Source organism: Plecotus auritus (genome assembly GCF_963455305.1).
Source record: "Plecotus auritus genome assembly, chromosome: 3".
Taxonomy (NCBI): Eukaryota; Metazoa; Chordata; class Mammalia; order Chiroptera; family Vespertilionidae; genus Plecotus; species Plecotus auritus.
Window position 1 is genome coordinate 149,171,417 of NC_137772.1, and position 20,775 is coordinate 149,192,191.

Genomic DNA, 20,775 nt, shown 5'->3' on the forward strand with positions numbered 1-20,775 from the left:
GGCATTATTACTTGGATAGAGTGAGCTCAGTTTCCTCAGGTCCCCGTCAGCAGCAGCCCGCCCAGCCCGGGTGCAGAAAGCTTAGATGACCCGCACCTGAGGATAAGATTTACCCTAGGGCAGTGGTCGGCAAACTCATTAGTCAACAGAGCCAAATATTAACAGTACAACAATTGAAATGTCTTTTGAGAGCCAAATTTTTTAAACTCAAACTTCTTCTAACGCCACTTCTTCAAAATAGACTCGCCCAGGCCGTGGTATTTTGTGGAAGAGCCACACTCAAGGGGCCAAAGAGCCGCATGTGGCTCACGAGCCGCAGTTTGCCGACCACGGCCCTAGGGCGCATTTAAGGATAGAAAAAGAGAGGCACTCACCGCCCCAGCTAATATCAAATTAGCATCAGTGCAGCTTTAGTGCTTTGATAGGGAGCTTTTGCTGCTAAATTCATTATTTGCACAGAGGAGGTGTAGTGGCAGGGTTAAGAAGAAAACTCGAAATAGGATTGAGACAGCCAGTGCAACACACTGTCGAAATGTTTCTAATTTTCTCTTGTAAGCCTAAGATCACAGTAAACTCTTGATAATTCACTGTCCATTTAAGTCCGTGCTTTTAGGTAACCTTTTCCCTAGGAGGGTGAAACTTTTCTTACAAGGGCGGTGTTGGGTTTGTTTCAGTTCTTTCTGTGCTGTCCCTGCCATCTGAAAAGGGGCAGCGAGGAGGAACAGGACGCGAGAGCGTTTTCCCATCCCGGCTAGTCAGGCCCTGAATCATCCCAAGTTGACTGCACTTTCCCCCTCAGCCAGCAGCCTTCCAGACTTTCCCTCGAAGAATTCGTCTTGTACTTAAAAGGAAGAGTGGTGGGAGAAGGGAGAGGCGGAGAAGCGGAGCAGGGTGCAGGGCGTGGAGAGCCGTTCCCGCCCCGAGACCCAGGCGCCGCGAGGCCGGCCGCCGCGGGGCTGCGAGCCCAGGAATGTGCGGTCCGAGCCGCCGGCTGGCGCGGGCGCCGCGCACCTGAGCGCCGGGGGCGGGGCGGCGGCGGACCCACCCCCCGCGGCCGCGCCCCTCCGCCCGGCTCGGCCCTTTCCGCCGGCTTCGGCGGCGCTCGGTTCCCTGACCACCCCTCGCTCCTTCCCTCCCTCCCTCCCTCCCAGCCGGGCAGAGCCGGGGGCTCCGGACGGCGACTTGGCCGTGGTTCCTTTGGCGCGGCCGCTTCGGCTCACCTGGGAGCCCGGTCCCAGCCCCACGCCGCATCCCCCAAACTTCTCCCAGGTAAGGGCTGCCCGGGCGCCCGCGCTCCCCAGGCCCCCGGTCCCTTCCCGACTCGGCTGGACAGCTGGCGTCTAGCGTCCCTCCTCCGCGCCGTGCCCGGGGAGTGGGACCGACGGTGGCGGGGACCTGAGCGGCAGGAGCCGCAGCGAGCGCGGGAGATGCGACGGGCCGACAGGTGGCGGGGTCTGCCCGAGTCCTCTGACCACCGCCGGCGCGGACCCCTGAGTGGACGGGGCGGAGGCGGGGGTGGGGTCGTCCCTGTCCCCTCCCCTAGGGGCGGCGATCGCTAGCCGCCGTGTAGGTGTGTCGGAGGAGCCCTGCAGGTTGGGGACTCGGCGGCCGCTCGCCGGCGGGACCAGTGGGCGCGCTCCGGTGGGGGCTCCGCGGGGCGCGACGCGGGGCAGACCCTCTGGCGGCGCGGGGACCTCACGCTTCCCTCCCGCCCTGTGTGTTTCCCCGCAGACCGCGGCGGCTGGGGACCGTGCAGTCCGCGCCTGGGGCTGTTCGCTCGTCTCTGCGGGGCCGCGCGAAGGAGGAGGCGGCAGCGGCCGGGGCCGGGGGCGGCCGGAGGTGAGAGCCCGGCCGGCCCGCTGGGAACATGGCGACCGGTGGCTACCGGGCCGCCGGCGGCAGCACCACGGACTTCCTGGAGGAGTGGAAGGCGAAGCGCGAGAAGCTTCGCGCCAAGCAGAACCCCCCGGGCCCCGCCGCCCCGGGCGGGGGCAGCAGCGACGCGGCCGGGAAGCCCCCGGCGGGGGCTCTGGGCACCTCGGCGACCGGCGCGGCCCTCGAGCTCAACAACAACCTCCCGGGCGGCGCGGCCGCACCTGCCGCTCTGGGGGGCGTGAATTGCGCGGCGGGCCCCGCGGCGCTGACCCGGGCGGCCCCCGGCCCGCGGCGGCCGGAGGATGAGCCCCCCGCCAGCGCCGCCGCCTCCGCCTCGGGCGCCCCGCCGGTCCGGGGCGAAGAGGAGGAGCGGGACGGCGCCCCCGAGAAGGGCAAGAGCTCGGGCCCCAGTGCCCGGAAAGGCAAGGGGCAGATCGAGAAGAGGAAGCTGCGGGAGAAGCGGCGCTCCACCGGCGTGGTCAACATCCCCTCGGCCGAGGTGAGCCGGGGGAGGGGGCGGGGGGGCGCGGCCGGGCCCGGGGCGGGGGCTGCTGCCTCCCGCGTCTTCCTCCGGGGGCTCTCGGTCCCGGGCCCAGAGTTTTCCCACCGTGGCTCCTGCTGCTTATCCTTTCAGGGAGGCAGGCAGGGGGTGATGGAGTTTTACTCTAACCAATGCTTCCTGGGAAGTTCCCCAAACCCAAGCAGGACACGTGCTTCTCAGGCTTGCAGGCTGAGGTCTCCGACCCAGGATCCGTGTTTACGGCGGTGGAAACACAGCTCCTGGCTCCAGAGCTTCCTCGCTTAGACTTGGTTTTTTTATGCTTGGTCAGTTAGAAAAATTGATTAATGGTGATGACGACAGATTTTATTTAGTTTCTCACGTGTCCGGCTCAAATTATCAGATTGTTTATCTCCTCTCTTAACAGTGTTTAATAGCACCTGTAAAGGAAAAGAAGCCTTAGCCTGAGTATATCCAAGACAGCTTTATCTTTCAATCACCCAAGATGAGTATATCCAAATGAATATATGCGCTTTCCAACACACACACACACACACACACACACACACACACACACACTTTTTTTTTTTTTTTTTCTGAGTAATATTTAGGACAATAGGAACGCTGTAGCAACTCACAATTTTTTTCTGAGACGCTCTCTCGTATTTAAGTATTTGGCTCTGTGTGTTCTGGAAAACATTTGTGGTAAGGTTGTTGTTTTTTTTGAGCAGTCTCAAAACATTTCTGCAGGCAGTAGCATCTTTCCATTAGAGTGACTGGGGAAACATTTTTACTTAGTGAATAGCTGCACCACTTTACCCACAACAAAACAAAACAAAACAAAACAATCCTATACAAATTTTGTTTACTTCAGTAGTAGCTCACAGGTTTTGGGAAGTGATTCAACAACCTTGCTTCACCCAGAGTAGTTAGTGCATCTTTTTCTCATTGGCTCTTTAGGTTTCACTTTTTTTTTTTTTTACTCCTGCTCTTCAATTCATTCAACTTTGACTCCGAGAAGATAGTAAGAATTACTAACTTTAATTGTGGTTCAAGTAAAAGCATTGGCATTAAGTTAGGGTGTATATCAAACATACCCAAATTTTTAAGTCTTAATATGATTTCCGCACCTGGCAAATCAGTTTGTCTTTGAAGGGTATATTTTTGTGAGTGTTTCAGGGAGATTTTTATCAGCCAGCAAAACTGTTCACTGTGGTTTCTACTTGCACAAAAGATCTGTTATTCATTAAATTGTTTAAGAAGGAATTCTAAAAGTGGTAATCAAATTTCTAGGGTTTTTTTGTTGTTTGTTTAGTTAAAAATATGAAGATTAAGGGGAAACTGAAGACAAGGCTTTGGAAAAACTACATTCCTCAACTTATTTTTAAAAGTAGCTGAAGGTCCAAATAAAAGAACTTGTCATTTTCAATCTTTTCCTCATTATTCATCTGACAGGGTTCTTATTTGGGAAATACATTGTCAGATGTTAGATTTCATTATTTGTTTGGCTGCTTGTGCTAAAAAGATACATTTTTGTGTGTTTTTTTTGTTTTGTTTTGTGTTTTTTTTTAACAAGGGTAATGTTTACTGAGGGAAATAAGTATGGTGTATCTTGTGAGATCCTAAGAAACATCCTTTGTTAATACTTCTGCTTTGGGTAAGGAACATAGTGCTGAGAATGTAGATGACTCCCCATTACAATTGAGTCTAATACTCTGGAATGTTTTTCATTTGGGTGTTGGCAACTCCTAAATTTAATCTTCCTTAAAAACAAACAACCCAGGGTACCATTTTTTTTATTTTTTTTTGTCTGTGGAATTTGAACCTTTTTTATTGAATGGAGAATTGAGGACTGCTTTCTTTTTGTGGTTACTATGGGCTCTGTTTCATGCTGTAGGACTCAACAAAACATGGTCATGTTTTACCATAGTATCTAATTAGCAGGCATGCTTCTTGATGCCTCCTCCCCATGTTTTCAGTTAAAAAAAAACAAAACACAATTTAAGTCTTTCAGATTATTTTAGTAATGGTAAAAGATATGGCTCAAAACTTTGAAGGTGAACCATTTTCATATCTTTTGCTTACTGATTTTTACAATTTGTGCCACTCATTTCTATTAGTTGTTTCAACATTGAGAAGACCAGATGCGGAGCTTTGTGGGCGATACTACTTAGCACTCCTGTTTTAAAAAGTTAATATAATATTTTACAAATTTTTTTCAGGTATCAAAGCAGAAAACCACCAATCTGTCAGTATTCAAAAGTAGACTTGTATTATATGTAGTGTTGAGTAAGACTTATTTTCAAACCCTATTCCCAACCAAGTTTATATTAGATTAGCATGTAATTTGTATGCAAAAAGCTTATTTTAGTGATTGAACAGCAAGTTCCTTCAAGAAGTGTTTATTAAACATGTGTGTGACACATTCATTGTGACTTTAATTAATTCATTTTACTAACTACCAAGTATTATAAATTGTTATAAAGGTACCTGACAGCAGCTAAATATACCAAAAGCAACTAGAAGGTACTTTAAGAAGGAAGCAGGTCAAAAACTGAAAGCAGTAGATGAAGGTAAAATACTGGGTGGATACTGGGTCTGATGACTGTAATAAAAAGTGCAAATTTACAGATGCTTATTAGAGAGATAAACTTTAGTTCTCATTTACAAAGAGATTTTTTTTAAAAGCTTTTTTTCTAATTTTTTTTTGGGGGGATAGTCCATATTGGATATTGGATATGACATACTTTCTGCCAATAATTATATATGTTTATTAGATCAGTCAAATACTTACTACATGTTTGTATCCAGGTAATATCATTAGCATTGTGATGAAAAGAAGAAGTAGCAAGACTGTAATCTAGGAAGAAAGCTAAGGCATCCTATATAATAAAGAGCTAACATGCTAATTAGGCCAAACAGCAGAGCAATCTTCTGACCTTCCAGACGAAGCCGGGGCTGCGAGAGCCGAGCGACCTGATCTACCGAGCCCCTTGCAGGAATTTCATGCATCAGGCCTCTAGTAATTACATGAAAAACTTAAGAACTGAGTTAGTTTAAAAGTCATCTTAATAGTTTTAATTAATTGCTTATAAGAAATATTGTGTGTTTAAAGGGAAGAGTTGATTGGCTGAGAGAGGCTATTGAAGATGAGGGTCTTGAGCTAAGTCTTATGTTTCTATACCCATATGTACATACATGTATACATACCTGTTTGTATAGTATTTTAAAAGTCAAAGTGCAGTGGTACTTAACTGTGGCAGCACATTATTATCATGTGAGGATCTTTTTTTTTTTAAAAAAAATATATTTTATTGATTTTTTTTTACAGAGAGGAAGGGAGAGGGATAGAGAGTTAGAAACATCGATGAGAGAGAAACATCGATCAGCTGCCTTCTGCACACTCCCCACTGAGTATGTGCCTGCAACCAAGGTACATGCCCTTGACCGGAATCGAACCTGGGGACCCTTAAGTCTGCAGGCCGACGCTCTATCCACTGAGCCAAACCGGTAGGGCATCATGTGAGGATCTTAACAAAATACGCTCCTGTGCTGATTACTCTTGCCCTCTTCCTCCCTGACCCCCTTATGATTTAGTGGGTTTGGGATGGATCCCAGGCAATAATATTTTGATAAGCTTCCCATGTGATTCTAATGTGAGTCAAGGTTAAGAACTATTGGGCTGCAGTCTGGGTTACAGAAATGAATAGGACACAGGCCTTGCCCACAAGGGACTCCCAAGTAATAAAGGCAGTTATGGTAAGTACAGTGTTAAAGTACAGCCTGTTTCCTGAGCAGGGTACATAACTTAAGGAGGAGGGATATATTTGAGGAAGACTTCCTAGATATATACCCCTGTTTTCAGCGTGCTTGTTATTGCTGTTGAGGTTTGCATGAATGGGTTAACAGATGATTACCATAGAAAATAAACTCGTTTAATAGGTAGAACTCAAATGACACGTAAGGTTTTGATTTAAATACAAAATGTAACATATATTGAAACATTGATTTCATAATAGTTCGCTAATTACTTTGTGTTGTCTTAATTAATGCTCGCAGAAATCCCATGTAGTAGTTATATTTACTCTTTATCCCCATTTCCAGAGGAAGTAAAATGGATGCTTAGAGAGTTTAAAATGACTCTTGATCACGTAGACTCTAGAGGAATATTTTAAGTGTGTGTGTGTGTGTGTGTGTGTGTGTGTGTGTATCTAGGGAAGGGGAGTTTTAAAGAATTAACCTGTCTTTCATTATTTACCTTGTTTCCCTAGATTTTTTTTATAACTTTTTATTAGAGGTTATCTTAAATAATTTAAACATCTAAATGGGGAAAACAGTGAAAGTATGGAATTGAATAGAACTTAAGGTCCAATTTGTAGGCTCAGAGATTGCTTCTAACCCTCTAATCTGTAGTTTGCTTGGCAAAATTTTGCCAGGCCATCAGCAAAATATAAGGCTGTTTTTGGCTAGCAGTCAGTAAATGTGGGTCTTTGATTTTACTTGAGTGTTATGTTGTTCTGTCAAGGTGGGATTTTAACATCTACTCCATAGTTTAAGGAGCATTTTTAAATGAGCAAAATGTAAGTAATAATTACTCAGAATATTTGTTGAACATTATATGGGACAAGTTCCACTTAGTAAACTTTATAAATCCAGGTAGATTAAGAAATGCCATTTGGAATGCCCATTATATTCCAGACTGTCTACCTACCTGTCTATGTGGTGAGTCAGGGGAGGAACTAATAGTGAGTCAGAGTTGGAAAAATATAGCATAAACACTGAGGTTGCTTAATAAGATATAAGCCAGACTTTCCTAAATGTTTTACTTCATTGATAAAGTAAATTGAATTTTTAATATTATGATTTATAGTGAGTTGTCTAAGATGAGATGCTTTTTCCCATAAAAATAATTATGTAAATAACGTAGATGACATTTATGGTGTGCTTTATTAAGTGCCAGGCACTCTTCTAAGCACTTTACATGTATTGGTGCACAACCCTAAGGGAAAATGGGGGCCTCCTGAGAGGGTAAGTTACTTGTCTGAGTTTATGGTAAGAAGCAGAGTAAAGATAGTCTGCCTTCAAAGCCTGGTGCTTAATGTTATTATATACTAGAGGCCCGGTGCACTAATTCATGCATGGGTGGGGTCCCTCAGACTATCCGGGGGCTGGCCAGCCGGAGGGGAGGGGCTGTGGGAAGTTGGCTCTGGGAGCGCACTGACCACCAGGGGCAGCTCCTGCATTGAGCATCTTCCCCCTGGTGGTCAGTGCACATCATAGCAACTGGTTGACCGGTCATTCCAGTCGTTTGGTCGTAACAGTTGCTTAGGCTTTTATATACATTGATTAGTGTATTATATGCTATATTCTAAATTTAATAAATACAAAGATTATTTTAGTAAAATATAAGATACTAACATTGCTATAGAATTTGAAAATGGCCATATTATAAAAGGCAGATGAAGTGGGACTTTATTGGAAAAATTTAGCAAGTAAACATATTAGCATTGACATTAAAATTCTTATTTAAAATCTTTATTAAGCTAGTGGTCTTACTTATGCTCTTTATTAGTTTTTAGCATCTGTGATGTAAGCCAGAAAGTAATTTTGCTATTTAATAGTAATGCTAATATAATGTCTTAGTAGTTTAAAATTATTGGGAAATATTAGAATTTGACATTTTCTATGTTTTTTTTTTCCTTTTTAAAAAGTGAGATATAATTTATATAACATAACATTCACCCTTGTAAAATGTTCAATGTTTGTTGTTGTTAATCCTTGCCTGGTATTTTTTTCCTTGATTTTTAGAGAGAGTGGAAAGGAGGGAGGGATGGGGAGAGAGACAGAGAGAAACACTGATGAGATAGAGACACCGGGAATTGAACCCTCAACCCTTCAGTGGAGGGCTAACACTCTACCCACTGAGAAACACCGACCAGGTTTTAAAGTGTTCCATGGTTTTTAGTATATTCACAGATTTGTGCTCTCTTAAGTGCTTTTATATTTTCATCCTAATTTTTCGTTACGTTTCTAGAACCTGAGGTACCTAAGTGTTAGCTCTCCATTCAGTAAAGAGCAACAGTTTTCAAAGCATAAGAAGCTATTAAATTAAAATAATCAGCCCAGCCAGTGTGCTCAGTGGTTGAGCATTGACCTATGAACCAGGAGGTCACGGTTTCATTCCTGGTCAGGGGAGGTGCCTGGGTTGGGAGCTCCATCCGCAGTAGGGGGCATGTGAGAGAGGGCTGATCAATGATTCTTTCTCATCATTGATGTTTCTCTCTCTCTTTCACAGAAAAAATGAAATTAATGGTAATGGTAGAATCTACTTAGTTTTCAGTTTCTTAAAACTTGGTGACCTATTACCATTTGTACTGGAGTTTAGTGTAAGGTTTTTAATTTAACTGAATGTAACATATCAATTTATTTAAAATTTTACATATCATTCATGGAGATCTGCAAAGCTCCAATGTCTAAACCAATGATTTTCAACCTTTTTCATGTTACGGCACATGTTAACTAACTACTAAAATTCTATGGCACACCAAAAAATACATTTTTTGCTGATCTGACAAAAAAAAATAGGTATAATTTTGATTGAGTTACAAAGATAATAATAGAATTTACCAACCCTTTCTGCTCCAAAGTGACTTTTAAAAAAATCAGGTGCTGTCCTGGCTAGGTGGCTCAGTTGATTGGAGTGTAATCCTATACACCGAAGGGTTGCAGGTTCAATTCCTGGTCAGAGCATGTACAGGAGGCAACTGATGGATGTTTCTCACATTGACATTTCTCTCTCTACCCCCAAATCCCCTCCTCTTTTGCTCAAAATCAATAACATATCCTCGGGTGCGGAATAAAAAAAAAAAAATCCGGTGCCTATAGTTGTATATAAAGATTTCTGGTACCAAGAATTAACCAATCAGATGTAACCTTATTATATACATATTTCAAAATAGGGCCTTCACACCATCGAGGATTGTTGTGTTGGCTGTTATTTATTTTTATTTGACAATCTAAGGGAAAAGAGGTCAGTGCCCCTGACTAAATAGTCAGGTATTACAAAAATTCTTGCTGTACACTGGTTGAAAATCACTGATCTAATCATTTGGAAACTTTGAGTCAGAGCACAAATGGTGTTTTAGAGCACTTACAGTGTTAGTATGTTACTTGGATTAGTGTCCTAAAAGCTGTGTGTAGTTGGGAAAGTGGGGGCACTACCTGTATGTTGTTTCCTCCAAAATGCTGATTACTGAGGTTCATCTCAATCTGGGGAAGGGGAGGGATTATCTGAGACTGCATTTTAACATGTTCTTGAGTAATTCTTGTACACACTAAATTTTAGGAAGAACTGACTTAAATGCCCTGTACTGGTTTACTGATATCTCACAGGAAATTGATACTATTATCTAACAGGATTGTTATATGAACCAAATCAAATAATATTTGTAAAATGTTCTAAAGATGACCAAATGATAAGTTATAATTGCTGTACAGGTTACAATGACAATTGGTTTTTGATGTCTAATGGAAATTTCTTATTGGGATGTTAAGCATTCTCATTTTTTTCTTCTAATTAAACTTTATAGATATTTTAACAGACAACTTGATCTATTTGGAAATCCATTGTACCTTACAAACATTTACGTAACCGTCATATTGCATATATAATGTAAAACATTATATATGCTTTGTTTCTTGTTGAGAATTTGATAGAAGCTTAGACTACTGAAAAAAGCCTCTAAAAATCTATTTTGGCTGATACAAGTATTGCTGCTCCAGCTTTTTGTTTGTGTGTTTTCATTTGCATGAAATACCTTTTTTCATTCCTTTACTTTTAGTCTGCTTGTGTCTTTAGGTCTGAAATGGGTCTCTTGTAGGCAGCATATATACAGGTGTTTTTTGTTTGTTTTGTTTTGTTTTGTTTTGTTTAATTTAGCCATGCTGTGTCTTTTGATTGGAGCATTTCGTCTATTTACATTCAAAGTAATTGTTGATAGGTGTTAGCTATTGCCATTTTATTAATTGTTTTCTGATTATTTTTATAGTTCTTTTCTGTTCCTTTCTTATTCTCTTGCTCTATTTTATAGGTTGAGGATTTTCTATGGTGCTATATTTGGATTCATTTCTCTTTATTTCTTGTAAATCTCCTATAGATTTTTGGTTTGTGGTTACCATATGCCTCATATATACTAAACCATGTTTATAGTAGTCTATTTTAAGTTGATGGTTGCTTAAGTTTGAACACATTCTAAAATCACTACAATTTTAATCACCCTTTCCATGTTTATGATTTTATCTTTGTTGTTTACTTCTTTCGTGTGTGTGTTTGTGTATATTCCTTAATTTATTGTTGTAATTGCCCATTATGTTTGCACTTTGTCTTTTAAATTTTGTCTTTTAAGCTTTATACTTGGTTGATGTACTGTTTTTACTATTTGCTTTTGTCAATGAGCATTTTTTACTTTCCTATATTTTCTTACTCATATTTTAAAAGGACTTCTTAAAGAAATCCATTAACATTTTTTATAGTACTGGTTTAGTGGTGATGAACTTCTTTAGCTTTTTCTTGTCTGTAAAACTTCATCTCTTCTTTGATTCTAAATGAAAACCTTGCTGGGTAGAGCATTCTTAGTTGTAATCCTTTGCCTTTGATCACTTTGAATATTTCTTGCTAGTTCCTTATGGTCTGCAAAGTTTCAGCTAATAGTGTTATGGGAGCTCTCTTGTATGTAATCAACTGCTTTTTTTTAATGCTGTTTTAAGATTTCTCTTTGTCTTTAACATTTGGCATTTTAATTTTGATGTGCTGTGGAATGGGCCATCTTGTTCAGCACTCTATACACTTACTGGAATTGTATTTCTGTTTTCATCATCAAGATTTCAGCCATTAGTTCTTCAAATATGTTTTTAATCTTTTTTTTTTAAATATATTTTATTGATATTTTACAAAGAGGAAGGGAGAGGGATAGAGAGCTAGAAACATCAATGAGAGAGAAACATCGATCAGCTGCCTCCTGCACACCTCCCACTGGGGATGTGCCCGCAACCAAGGTACATGCCCTTGACCGGAATCGAACCCGGGACCCTTCAGTCCGCAGGCCGACGCTCTATCCACTGTGCCAAACCGGTTTTGGCTGTTTTTAATCTTTTGCTCTCTTTCTTCTCCTTCTGTTACCCTGTGGTGCAGAATGTTATTAACCTTGATAGGTCCTTTGAACTATCGTCCTTTTAAAAAATTCTTTCTTTTCTTTTTGCTCTTCCAATTGGGTGTTTTCTGCTACTTTGTCATCTAGATCTCTGATTCAGTCCTCTGATTCATCTAATTTGCTGTTTGTTCCTTCTAATGTATTCATCATTTCAGTTACTGTATTCTTTGTTTCTGACAGGTTCTTTTTTTATATTTTCTGTCTTCTTGAACTTTTCACTGAGTCCCTATATTCTTCTCCTCAGTTCATTGAGCATCCTTATAACCAGTTTTTTAAACTCTGTATGTGGTAGATATCTCATCTCCATTTCATTTAGTTCTTTTTCTGGAGTTTTGCCGAGTTCTTTCATTTGGGACATGCCTTTGTCTCCTCGTTTTTGCTGACTCCCTTTGTTTCTATGTATTAGGCCATCTCCCAGTTTTGAGAGAGTGGCCTTATGTAGAAGGTGTCCTGTGGGACTCTGTGGCAGTCGCCCTCATCACTTGTGCTAGGTGCTCCAGGGGTGTCCCCTGTTTGGGTTGTGTGTGCCCTTCTTTGTAGTTTGGGGTCAATTGCTGTTGGTATGTCAATGGATGGGATTGACTGTCAGGCCGACTGGTTGAGAGGGCTGGCTGTGACTACAGTGGATGAGCTGTTTTGGGTTGAACACCTGGAGCAGGAGTTGCTTTAGTGGGGCTCTGGTGCCAGCTGAGTTTGCCTTTTGGGTGTATTGTTACTGGAGCTGGTTAGGCGGTGCACCAGTGTGCTCTGAAACCAGCTACCAGGAGTGCTGGATCTGGGGCCTCGTAGAAGGGACTTGTTGCAGGCCATGGCCCACTGCTACTTATGCTGGGTGTGGGGCCTCTTGGTAGTAACTCCAGTGTATTAGTAACCTGTGGTTGGCTGCTACTTGTGCTGGGCCTGGAGGCACTTGGGACAGGCCATGCTGTGAACTGAGGCTGGTTGCCACTTGTTCTGGGCTTGGGACCCTTGGTGGGTGCCACATTGTGAGCTGAGGCCAACTTTGCCCCTTTTGCCGGGCTTGTGGCTGCTTAGCCAAAGCTATGTTCCAGGTCAGTACTGGCCACCGCTTATGCCAGGCTTGGATCCCGTTCATGGGGGTTACAATACAAGTTGAGACTGGTTGCTGCTGCTGGGTTTGTGGCTGCTTAGCAAGATCTACAAGGCATGCCAAGGCCAGTGATGCTTGTTTGGAGTTTGTGGACCTTTGAGAAATTTTGGGGAAGTCCGCAGGCTGAGCTGAGGCAGGCTGCTTGTGTTGAAAAGCTGCTAAGAGGCTGAGACAGAGTGAGTAAGTTGGGTGAAGGGAGGTGGTCTCAGGACATCACTGGGGCAGGGGATATGGTGTTAGCCAGGTTAATGGAGAGCACATACATGGTGCCTGCCAGGTAGGGCCAGCTGGGCAGGAGAATAGTTCAACAAAGGAGTAATGACAAATGCCAGCACTTCCATCCCTAGAAAAAGTTGCCCTGATCCTTTCCTCTTCAGCCCTGCTCCTGAAGTTAGTCAATTTAGTTCCTCCCTGTATGTTCTGGCAATTTTTGAGCTGCTGTCCCTGTGCTGGGACTTATAGTGAGTGGGTTTGTGAGTGAGTGAGTCTGTGCATGGTCTCTTTAAGACCTGCAGCTCCTTGGTCTCTTGCAACCATTTGTATCTCTGGCACATAATCTCTGCTGTTTTTCACAAAAAACATGGGGACTCCTCTTTTCTGCATTGATTCCTGATTTGGGGAGCTTGGACCCCTCCTCATTGGAGACCTCCGCAGCTGAGATATCCCTCTCAATTCTTACTTGCCACACCATGGGTGTGGGACCTGCGGGTTCTGCGCCTCTACCCCTCCTACCAGTCCCACATGGCTTCTTCTTTATATATTCAGTTACAGGAATTCTGTTCATTTCGTCTTCAGTTGGCTCTCAGTGATGGTTGTTCTATAATCTAGTTGTAATTTACAAGTGTTTGTGGGAGGAGGTGAGCAGAGTTTACCTGTTCTGCCACCTTGGCTGGAAGTCCTCAGTCTGTGGTGCTCTTGAAAGTGCACAGTAAGTTTTCAATAATAGTCTCATTTGTTTTAACTCATGTTGAATTGAAAGAAAATGGGCTGTTGTATTAAGAAAGTGAGTATTTTGGGGTTTTGGTGAAAGAACACAACAGAGATAATTTATGTTATAGATCATAATTCTGTGACAGCTACAAATTTGTTTGCAAGCTCTTTATATAAATTCTAGGGGACTAACTGATGAGACAAGTAAAAATAATAAAACACAATTTGAAATATGGAATGAAAAAACATCTTTTGTAATAAAATTGACTTCAAAATATACCGTTTAGTATTGTTAATAGCAGCGATTTTCAGCTGGTGAACTGCAAGAATTTTTAAAACATGCAGTAGCTGACTATTTAGTCAGAAGCACTGACCTCTTTTTCTTTAGATTGTTAAATAAAGCAAACAATGACAATAGCCGTCCAGTGTAAATGAATAAAAATGGCACTTCTGTTTTTGTCAGATTAGCAATTTTAGTAATTTTGTGTGCCATGAGATGAAAAAGATTGAAAATTGATGATCTTTGGGCATGTAAATGAACTACTTAATCTTATTTCTTTGATAAATTTGCAGGTTATATAAAGTATGGAATGATTTTCTATTTTGGAATTTCTTGCAGAATATTTTTAGTAGTATTAAAAAAGAATGGAAATTTCAGTTATGAAGAGCAAAATTAACATTTAGAAGATGGTACTTGAAGAATCTATACTAATAAAAGGGTAATATGCTAATTAGATTGGGTCGACCAGACATCTTCTGACGTCCAACTTCCAGACAAAGCCACGGTGGTGGGGGCCAAGGCAGGGGCGGTTAGGGGCAATCAGGCCAGCAGGCAGAGGTGGTTAGGGGCTATCAGTCAGGCAGGCAGGTTAGCGGTTAGGAGACAGCGGTCCCAGATTGTGAGAGGGATCCCAGATTGGAGAGGGTGCAGGCCGGACTGAGGGACACCCCCCCACCCCCACCTGTGCACCAATTTCGTGCACCGGGCCTTTAGTATGAAATAAAAGTAAGATTATATTAGCTGAAACAGTCAAAGAAGTTGCTTTTAGGTTTCAGATTTTTGATAAGACTTTGGTATTTTATAATGCATTTATTATTATTTTCTGGTAAAAGTAATTAAAAAAATGTGTTCAATGTAGTTTCTTTGCAGAAACACAAGGAAAGATAAACATTACCTGTTATACATAGTAATATCTGTTTTCTGTATATCTGCATAAAAAAGGGACCACATTAATACATATTCACATATTTAGTTATTCATTGTGGGTATTTTTATGATGTTAGTATGATTTCAAAAACAGGAATTTTTTTTTTTTTGGGTGTGGAAAATACCCATAACATAAAATCTTAACCATTTTTGTACATTAAATATATTCACATTGTTGTGCAACCATCACCATTCTCCAGCCTGTAACTCTTTTTATCTGATAAAACTGAAACTCACCCTGACCGGTTTTGCTCATGGTTAGACCATTGGCCCTTGGACCGCAGGGTTGCGGGTTCGATTCCCGGTCAAGGGCAAGTACCTCGATTCCAGGTTCCCCAGCCCCAGTAGGGGTGAATGTGGGAGGCAACCAATCAGTGTGTCTCTCTCACATCAGTGCTTCTCTCTTTCTTTGCGTCCTCCCTCCCTTTTATCTCTCTCTTCTCCCTCCCAATCTCTCTAAAAATCAATGGAAAAAAATATACTCGGGTGAGGATTAACAAAACAAAAAAACCCCTGAAACACTATACCCATTAAACAATTACTCCCTATTCTACCATCTCAGCAGCACCTGGCAACCACTATTATACTTCTGTTTTTAGCAATGGAAATGTTCATCTTTTTTGATATTAGAATACTTAAGCATTACTTGATTGGGAAAGGACCCTGCTGCTTCTCTGCCCTATTATGTAGCTTTCTTATTGGCAGATAAATAAGTCATCTTAACATAAACAGCTCCCCTTCCCCCAACCCCCAACATGCACAAACATATTGGGTGTCCTGAAGCATTTTCAAGAAAAGTGTTTGGGTCTTTCAAAATATCTCATAGGTACTAGGACTTTCAGATAATTGTGAAGGATGCCCAGAGTTGGTGCTTTATTTTTTTTTAAATCCTCCTTTATACCTTTGATTTTGGTGGAAAATTGGTCATCAGAACTGCAATAATTGTAAGTGTGGGTAAGCTCTTAACTCAACATACAAGTCCTTAAAACTCACTACGGCATGCAAAATCACACAATAAAAACCACAGGGCATATGACAAATTGAGTTTAGGGACATAACACTAAAAAACTGTCAGTGACATGTAAAAAGATAGAAACTTAATAAAGACAAGCACAATTTTATGCATGTTAAATTGTGAAGAAATACGTAAGTACTATAGTAAATATGACACTTGACCTCAAAAATGATGTAAAGTTTGCCTGGCTGGCATGGCTCATTGGTTGAGCATTGACTTATGAACCAGGAGGTCATGGTTTGTTCTGATCAGGACACATGCCCGGGTTGCGGACTCGATCCCCAGAGTGGGGCATGCAGGAGGTAGGCCGATCAAGGTTTCTCTCTTTTTTTTTTTTTTAAAATATATTTTATTGATTTTTTACAGAGAGGAATGGAGAGGGATAGAGAGTTAGAAACATCGATGAGAGAGAAACATCGATCAGCTGCCTCCTGCACACTCCCCACCGGGTATGTGCCTGCAACCAAGGTACATGCCCTTGACCGGAATCGAACCTGGGACCCTTGAGTCCACAGGCTGACGCTCTATCCACTGAGCCAAACCGGTTAGGGCAAGGTTTCTCTTTCATCACTGATGTTTCTATTTCTCTCTCTGAAATCAATCCTACATAATAAAAGAGTAATATGCAAATTAACCATCACTCCGCTACACCCACAAGCCACACCCACCAGCCAATCAGGAGTGAGTATGCAAATTAACCCAACCAAGATGGCTGTGGCCACGGAGCAAGTGAGCAGGAGGCTTGGGTTTCCCCAGTAACGGAGGAAGCCAAGCTTTCCGCACACCCTGGAAGGCCCAGGCCTCCACTCAAGGCTACAAAGTTTCAATTATAGAAGATAAATAAATCCCAACAAAAACGGTGGCAGCCACGGAGCTGGAGAGAGCAGGAGGCTTGGGTTGCCCCCCCGTGATGGAGGAAGCCAAGCTCCCCCAGTTCTGGCCTGCCTTGGCCTCTGCTTAAGGCTAGAAAGTTTCAATTATAGAAGATAAATAAATCCCAACAAAAATGGCTGCGGCCATGGAGCAAGCAGGAGGCTTGGCTCTGCTCAAGGCTACAAAGTTTCAGTTATAGAAGATAAATAAATCCCAGATACCAGGGCCTCCACTTGGGTTGCCAGGGGGCGTGGTCGGCCTGCAAACCACCACAGGCCCCTCGTCCAGGCTGCCCCATACGCCAAGGGAACCCCCACCCTGATCCAGGACACCCTTCAGGGCAAACCAGCTGGCCCCCACCCGTGTACCAGGCCTCTATCCTATCTAATAAAAGTAATGTGCAGATTGACCATCACTCCAACACACAAGATGGCTGCCCCCATGTGGACACAAGATGACCGCCACAAGATGGCCAGCAGGGGAGGGCAGTTGTGGGCGATCAGGCCTGCAGGGGAGGGCAGTTAGGGGTGACCAGGCTGGCAGAGGAGGGAAGTTGGGGGCAACCGGACCTGCAGGGAAGGGCAGTTGGGGGGGGGACCCAGGCCTGCAGGGGAGAACAGTTGGGGGGGACCAGGCCTGCAGGGGAGGGCAGTTAGGGGTGACCAGGCCTGCAGGGGAGGGCAGTTAGGGGCAAACAGGCTTGCAGGGGAGCAGTTAGGCATCAATCAGGCTGGCAGGGGAGTGGTTAGGGGGTGATCAGGCTGGCAGGCAGAAGTGGTTAGGGGTAATCAGGAAGGCAGGCAGGCGAGCAGTTGGGAGCCAGCAGTCCTGGATTGTGAGAGGGATGTCCGACTGCCTGTTTAGGATCGGGCCTAAATGGGCAGTTGGATATCCCTCGAGGGATCCCAGATTGGAGAGGGTGCAGGCTGGGCTGAGGGACACCCCCCCCCCCCATGCACGAATTTCGTGCACCGGGCCTCTAGTAAACATATAATAAAAAATGTTATAAAGTTTGCTTTTAGGAGTGGATGTCAAAAGAGTTACAACTTGTGATGTGGTGGAGGAAGGGTTATCTGAAATTGGACTGAAAGTGTAGCACCAGGTGTGGATGGGTGTGGCTCTTAACACATTCAGTGAACTGGGCTACCTGGCAGATGTTTGAGGCGTGTGCATTTTGCGTATTTCTGTGTGGCTGGGTTGTGTCTTTTGTGCTTACCTAGTGATTCTTGCTGTTGTACATGAGCAAACATGAAATTTGTCTCATGCTCAGCATGCTCCCTAATATATTGGTTGCCTTGAAACAAATCCAATTTTCTAAACAAATGTTACAGTGTTACAAATATATACCAACACATATACATCTACCTATATATGCACATCCATTATCCATTTATCCGAAAAATATAAAACACTGGCTTGGGAAAGATCGAGAAAGGGCTAGGGAGCAGACAGTGACTAGAGAAGAGTATACCAATACTGATTGCTAGGGCAGTGGCAGTGGAAAAGGAAAGGAATGGATGGATTTGAGAGTATTTCATTGGTATTAAAAGATTATGTAATGATGTTTTGAGCTGGAAAAGTCTTTAGAGATCATCTAGTCCCGTGGTCGGCAAACTGCGGCTCGCGAGCCACATGCGGCTCTTTGGCCCCTTGCGTGTGGCTCTTCCACAAAATACCATGGCCTGGGCGAGTCTATTTTGAAGAAGTGGCGTTAGAAGAAGTTTAAGTTTAAAAAAATTGGCTCTCAAAAGGAATGTCAATCGTTGTACTCTTGCTTGGCTCTGTTGACTGATGAGTTTGCCGACCACTGATCTAGTCCATTATAAAAAAGTATTAACTTGGTTTTTCCAGACTACTTCTGTCTCAAAATTTAAGTTGTATTTCACCCTCAACCTTCAGCTGAGTGTAGCCCAGAACCTAACTACCCAGATACCTTCCCAGAATCTTGCTTATTTTATTCCTTTCTTAAATACTCAGCCTTTCCCTTGGTTCATCTTGCCATGAAGAAATGTGTCCTTAATGCTGCTTCACCTTCAACTTGCTTTTTTCCTTAATGCTTATTTTAAATACGTTGTTTTCACCTGCGAACTCCCACTTCGCTGCTCACTTCCTACTATTTTATGGAAATTGATTCCTCTGAGGTTGCGTTCTACTTCCTACTTGCCAAATGTGACTGCATCTTTTATATTTTCAACCTATTTGTCCTCACTGTACCATTTGCCCTTACTTCTCTCCCTTGGATGCTATAACATTTTTGTAAGATTTTTTTTGGTTGGTTTTATTCAGAAACATTTGAGTACTCTAGTCTCAGTGCTAGATGATACAAAGATGAATTACAAACTCATCAGTCTTTAAGGAACTTACAGTCTTTATTCTGAGAAAAACACAATGTTTTAGTTCAGGTTGCTCTAATAGAATACTATAGACTGGGTGGTTTACAAACAACAAAAATTTATTTCTCATTGTTCTGGAGGCTGAAAGGTTGAAGATCAAGGCGGCAGCAGAGTTGATGCCTGGTGAGGGTTTACTTCCTGTTCACTCTGACTCCTCACATTGTGAAAGGAGTGAGAGAGTTTTCTGGGGTCTCGTTTATCAGGGCTCTGTCCCATTCATGATGGCTCCATCCTTATGACCTGATCTCATCCCAAACGCTCAACCTTCTAATACTGTCATAGAGGAATTTGGGGGAGACACAAATATTCAGTCTCTATTGGATAACAAATTATTAGAATTTGGTGTAATAAGAACTATGATGGAGAAAAGAACAAAATACTCAACTAGCTCAGAAGGAAGCCACCGATTATATAGGGGAGTCAAGGAAGGCTTTGCATAAGATAAAGTATTAAGCCTGGGTCTTGATTGGTAGTATCCCAGTGGAGAGGGGGACACAGTAACATCCTAGGTCAGTGGTCGGCAAACTCATTAGTCAACAGAGCGGCAAACCGCGGCTCGAGAGCCGCATGTGGCTCGCGAGCTGCAGTTTGCCGACCACTGTCCTAGGTAGAGCAAATAGCCTGTGTGAAGGCACAGAGCCAGGAATTAATAGCATTCTATCACATGCCAGCTGTATGCTGAGCATTGTGCTGGGGGCTTTCCATGCTTTATTTCTAATCTTCACAATAACTCACAAGGTAGATTTTTTATTCCTCATTTTACAGGATGAGGAAGTTGAGCCTCAAAGAAGTTGTAACTTGCCCAGAATCCAAACTGGCAGAACTTGGATTTGACTCCAGATTTGTGTGGCTGCCAATTAGTGCCCACACATTGGTTATCATTGTTGGAAAGAGGGAGGAGATATAATGTAACAGAGGAAACTTTAATGAGCAGATACTTTATAGTGGGGAATGAATGGAGAACATCTAAAGAGGGATGATGCAGAACAGTTGTAATAGATCTAAATGTTATGCCAAGGAATTCAGACTCTATTCTGCTGTTCTTTGTTAGTATTGTTGGCTAGGCATTTCCTTCCTCTGTCCATACCTGTTTATACAATAACTCTGACAGCTTCTGGAAACAAAATGTTTTGCCTGCCTAACTTGAAATCATTAAGAGGATTTTCTTGTTCAGAGACAGATAGCTATTCAAGAATAGTAAGTAATACAAAATCCTGTAAAAAGAAAATGTATCCTATCTAATAAAATAGTAATATGTAAATTAACCATCACTCCGCTAACCCAGAAGCCATGCCCACCAGCCTATCAGGAGTGAATATGCAAATAAACCCAACCAAGATGGCTACCGCCACAGAAAGCAGGAGGGAGGCATGAGTTTCCCCGGCAATGGAGGAAGCCAAGCTTTCCATCTGCCCTTGCCGGCCTAGGCCTCCACTCAAGGCTACAAAGATTCAATGATAGAAGATACATAAAACCAAACAGAAATGGTGGCAGCCATGGAGCTGGAAAGAGCAGGAGGTGAGGGTTTCCCACGGCAATGGAGGAAGCCAAGCTTCTGCAGCCCTGGCCGGCCCAGGCCTCCACTCCAGGCTACAAAGTTTCAATTGTAGAAGATAAATAAACCCCAGATACCAGGGCCTCTGCTTGGGTTGCCAGGGGGCGT

General features: G+C 43.1%; 1 protein-coding gene across 1 annotated transcript in view; it reads left to right on the forward strand.

The window, feature by feature from the left end:
• Positions 1-1,171: 1,171 nt before the first annotated feature.
• Positions 1,172-20,775, forward strand: part of PAWR (pro-apoptotic WT1 regulator) — a 115,309-nt gene continuing 95,705 nt past the window's right edge. The window contains exons 1-2 of the mRNA XM_080660283.1: positions 1,172-1,269; positions 1,732-2,374. Coding sequence (XP_080516409.1) covers positions 1,868-2,374 — 507 coding nt within the window. The 5' untranslated portion in view covers positions 1,172-1,269; positions 1,732-1,867. The remainder of the gene's footprint in view (positions 1,270-1,731; positions 2,375-20,775) is intronic.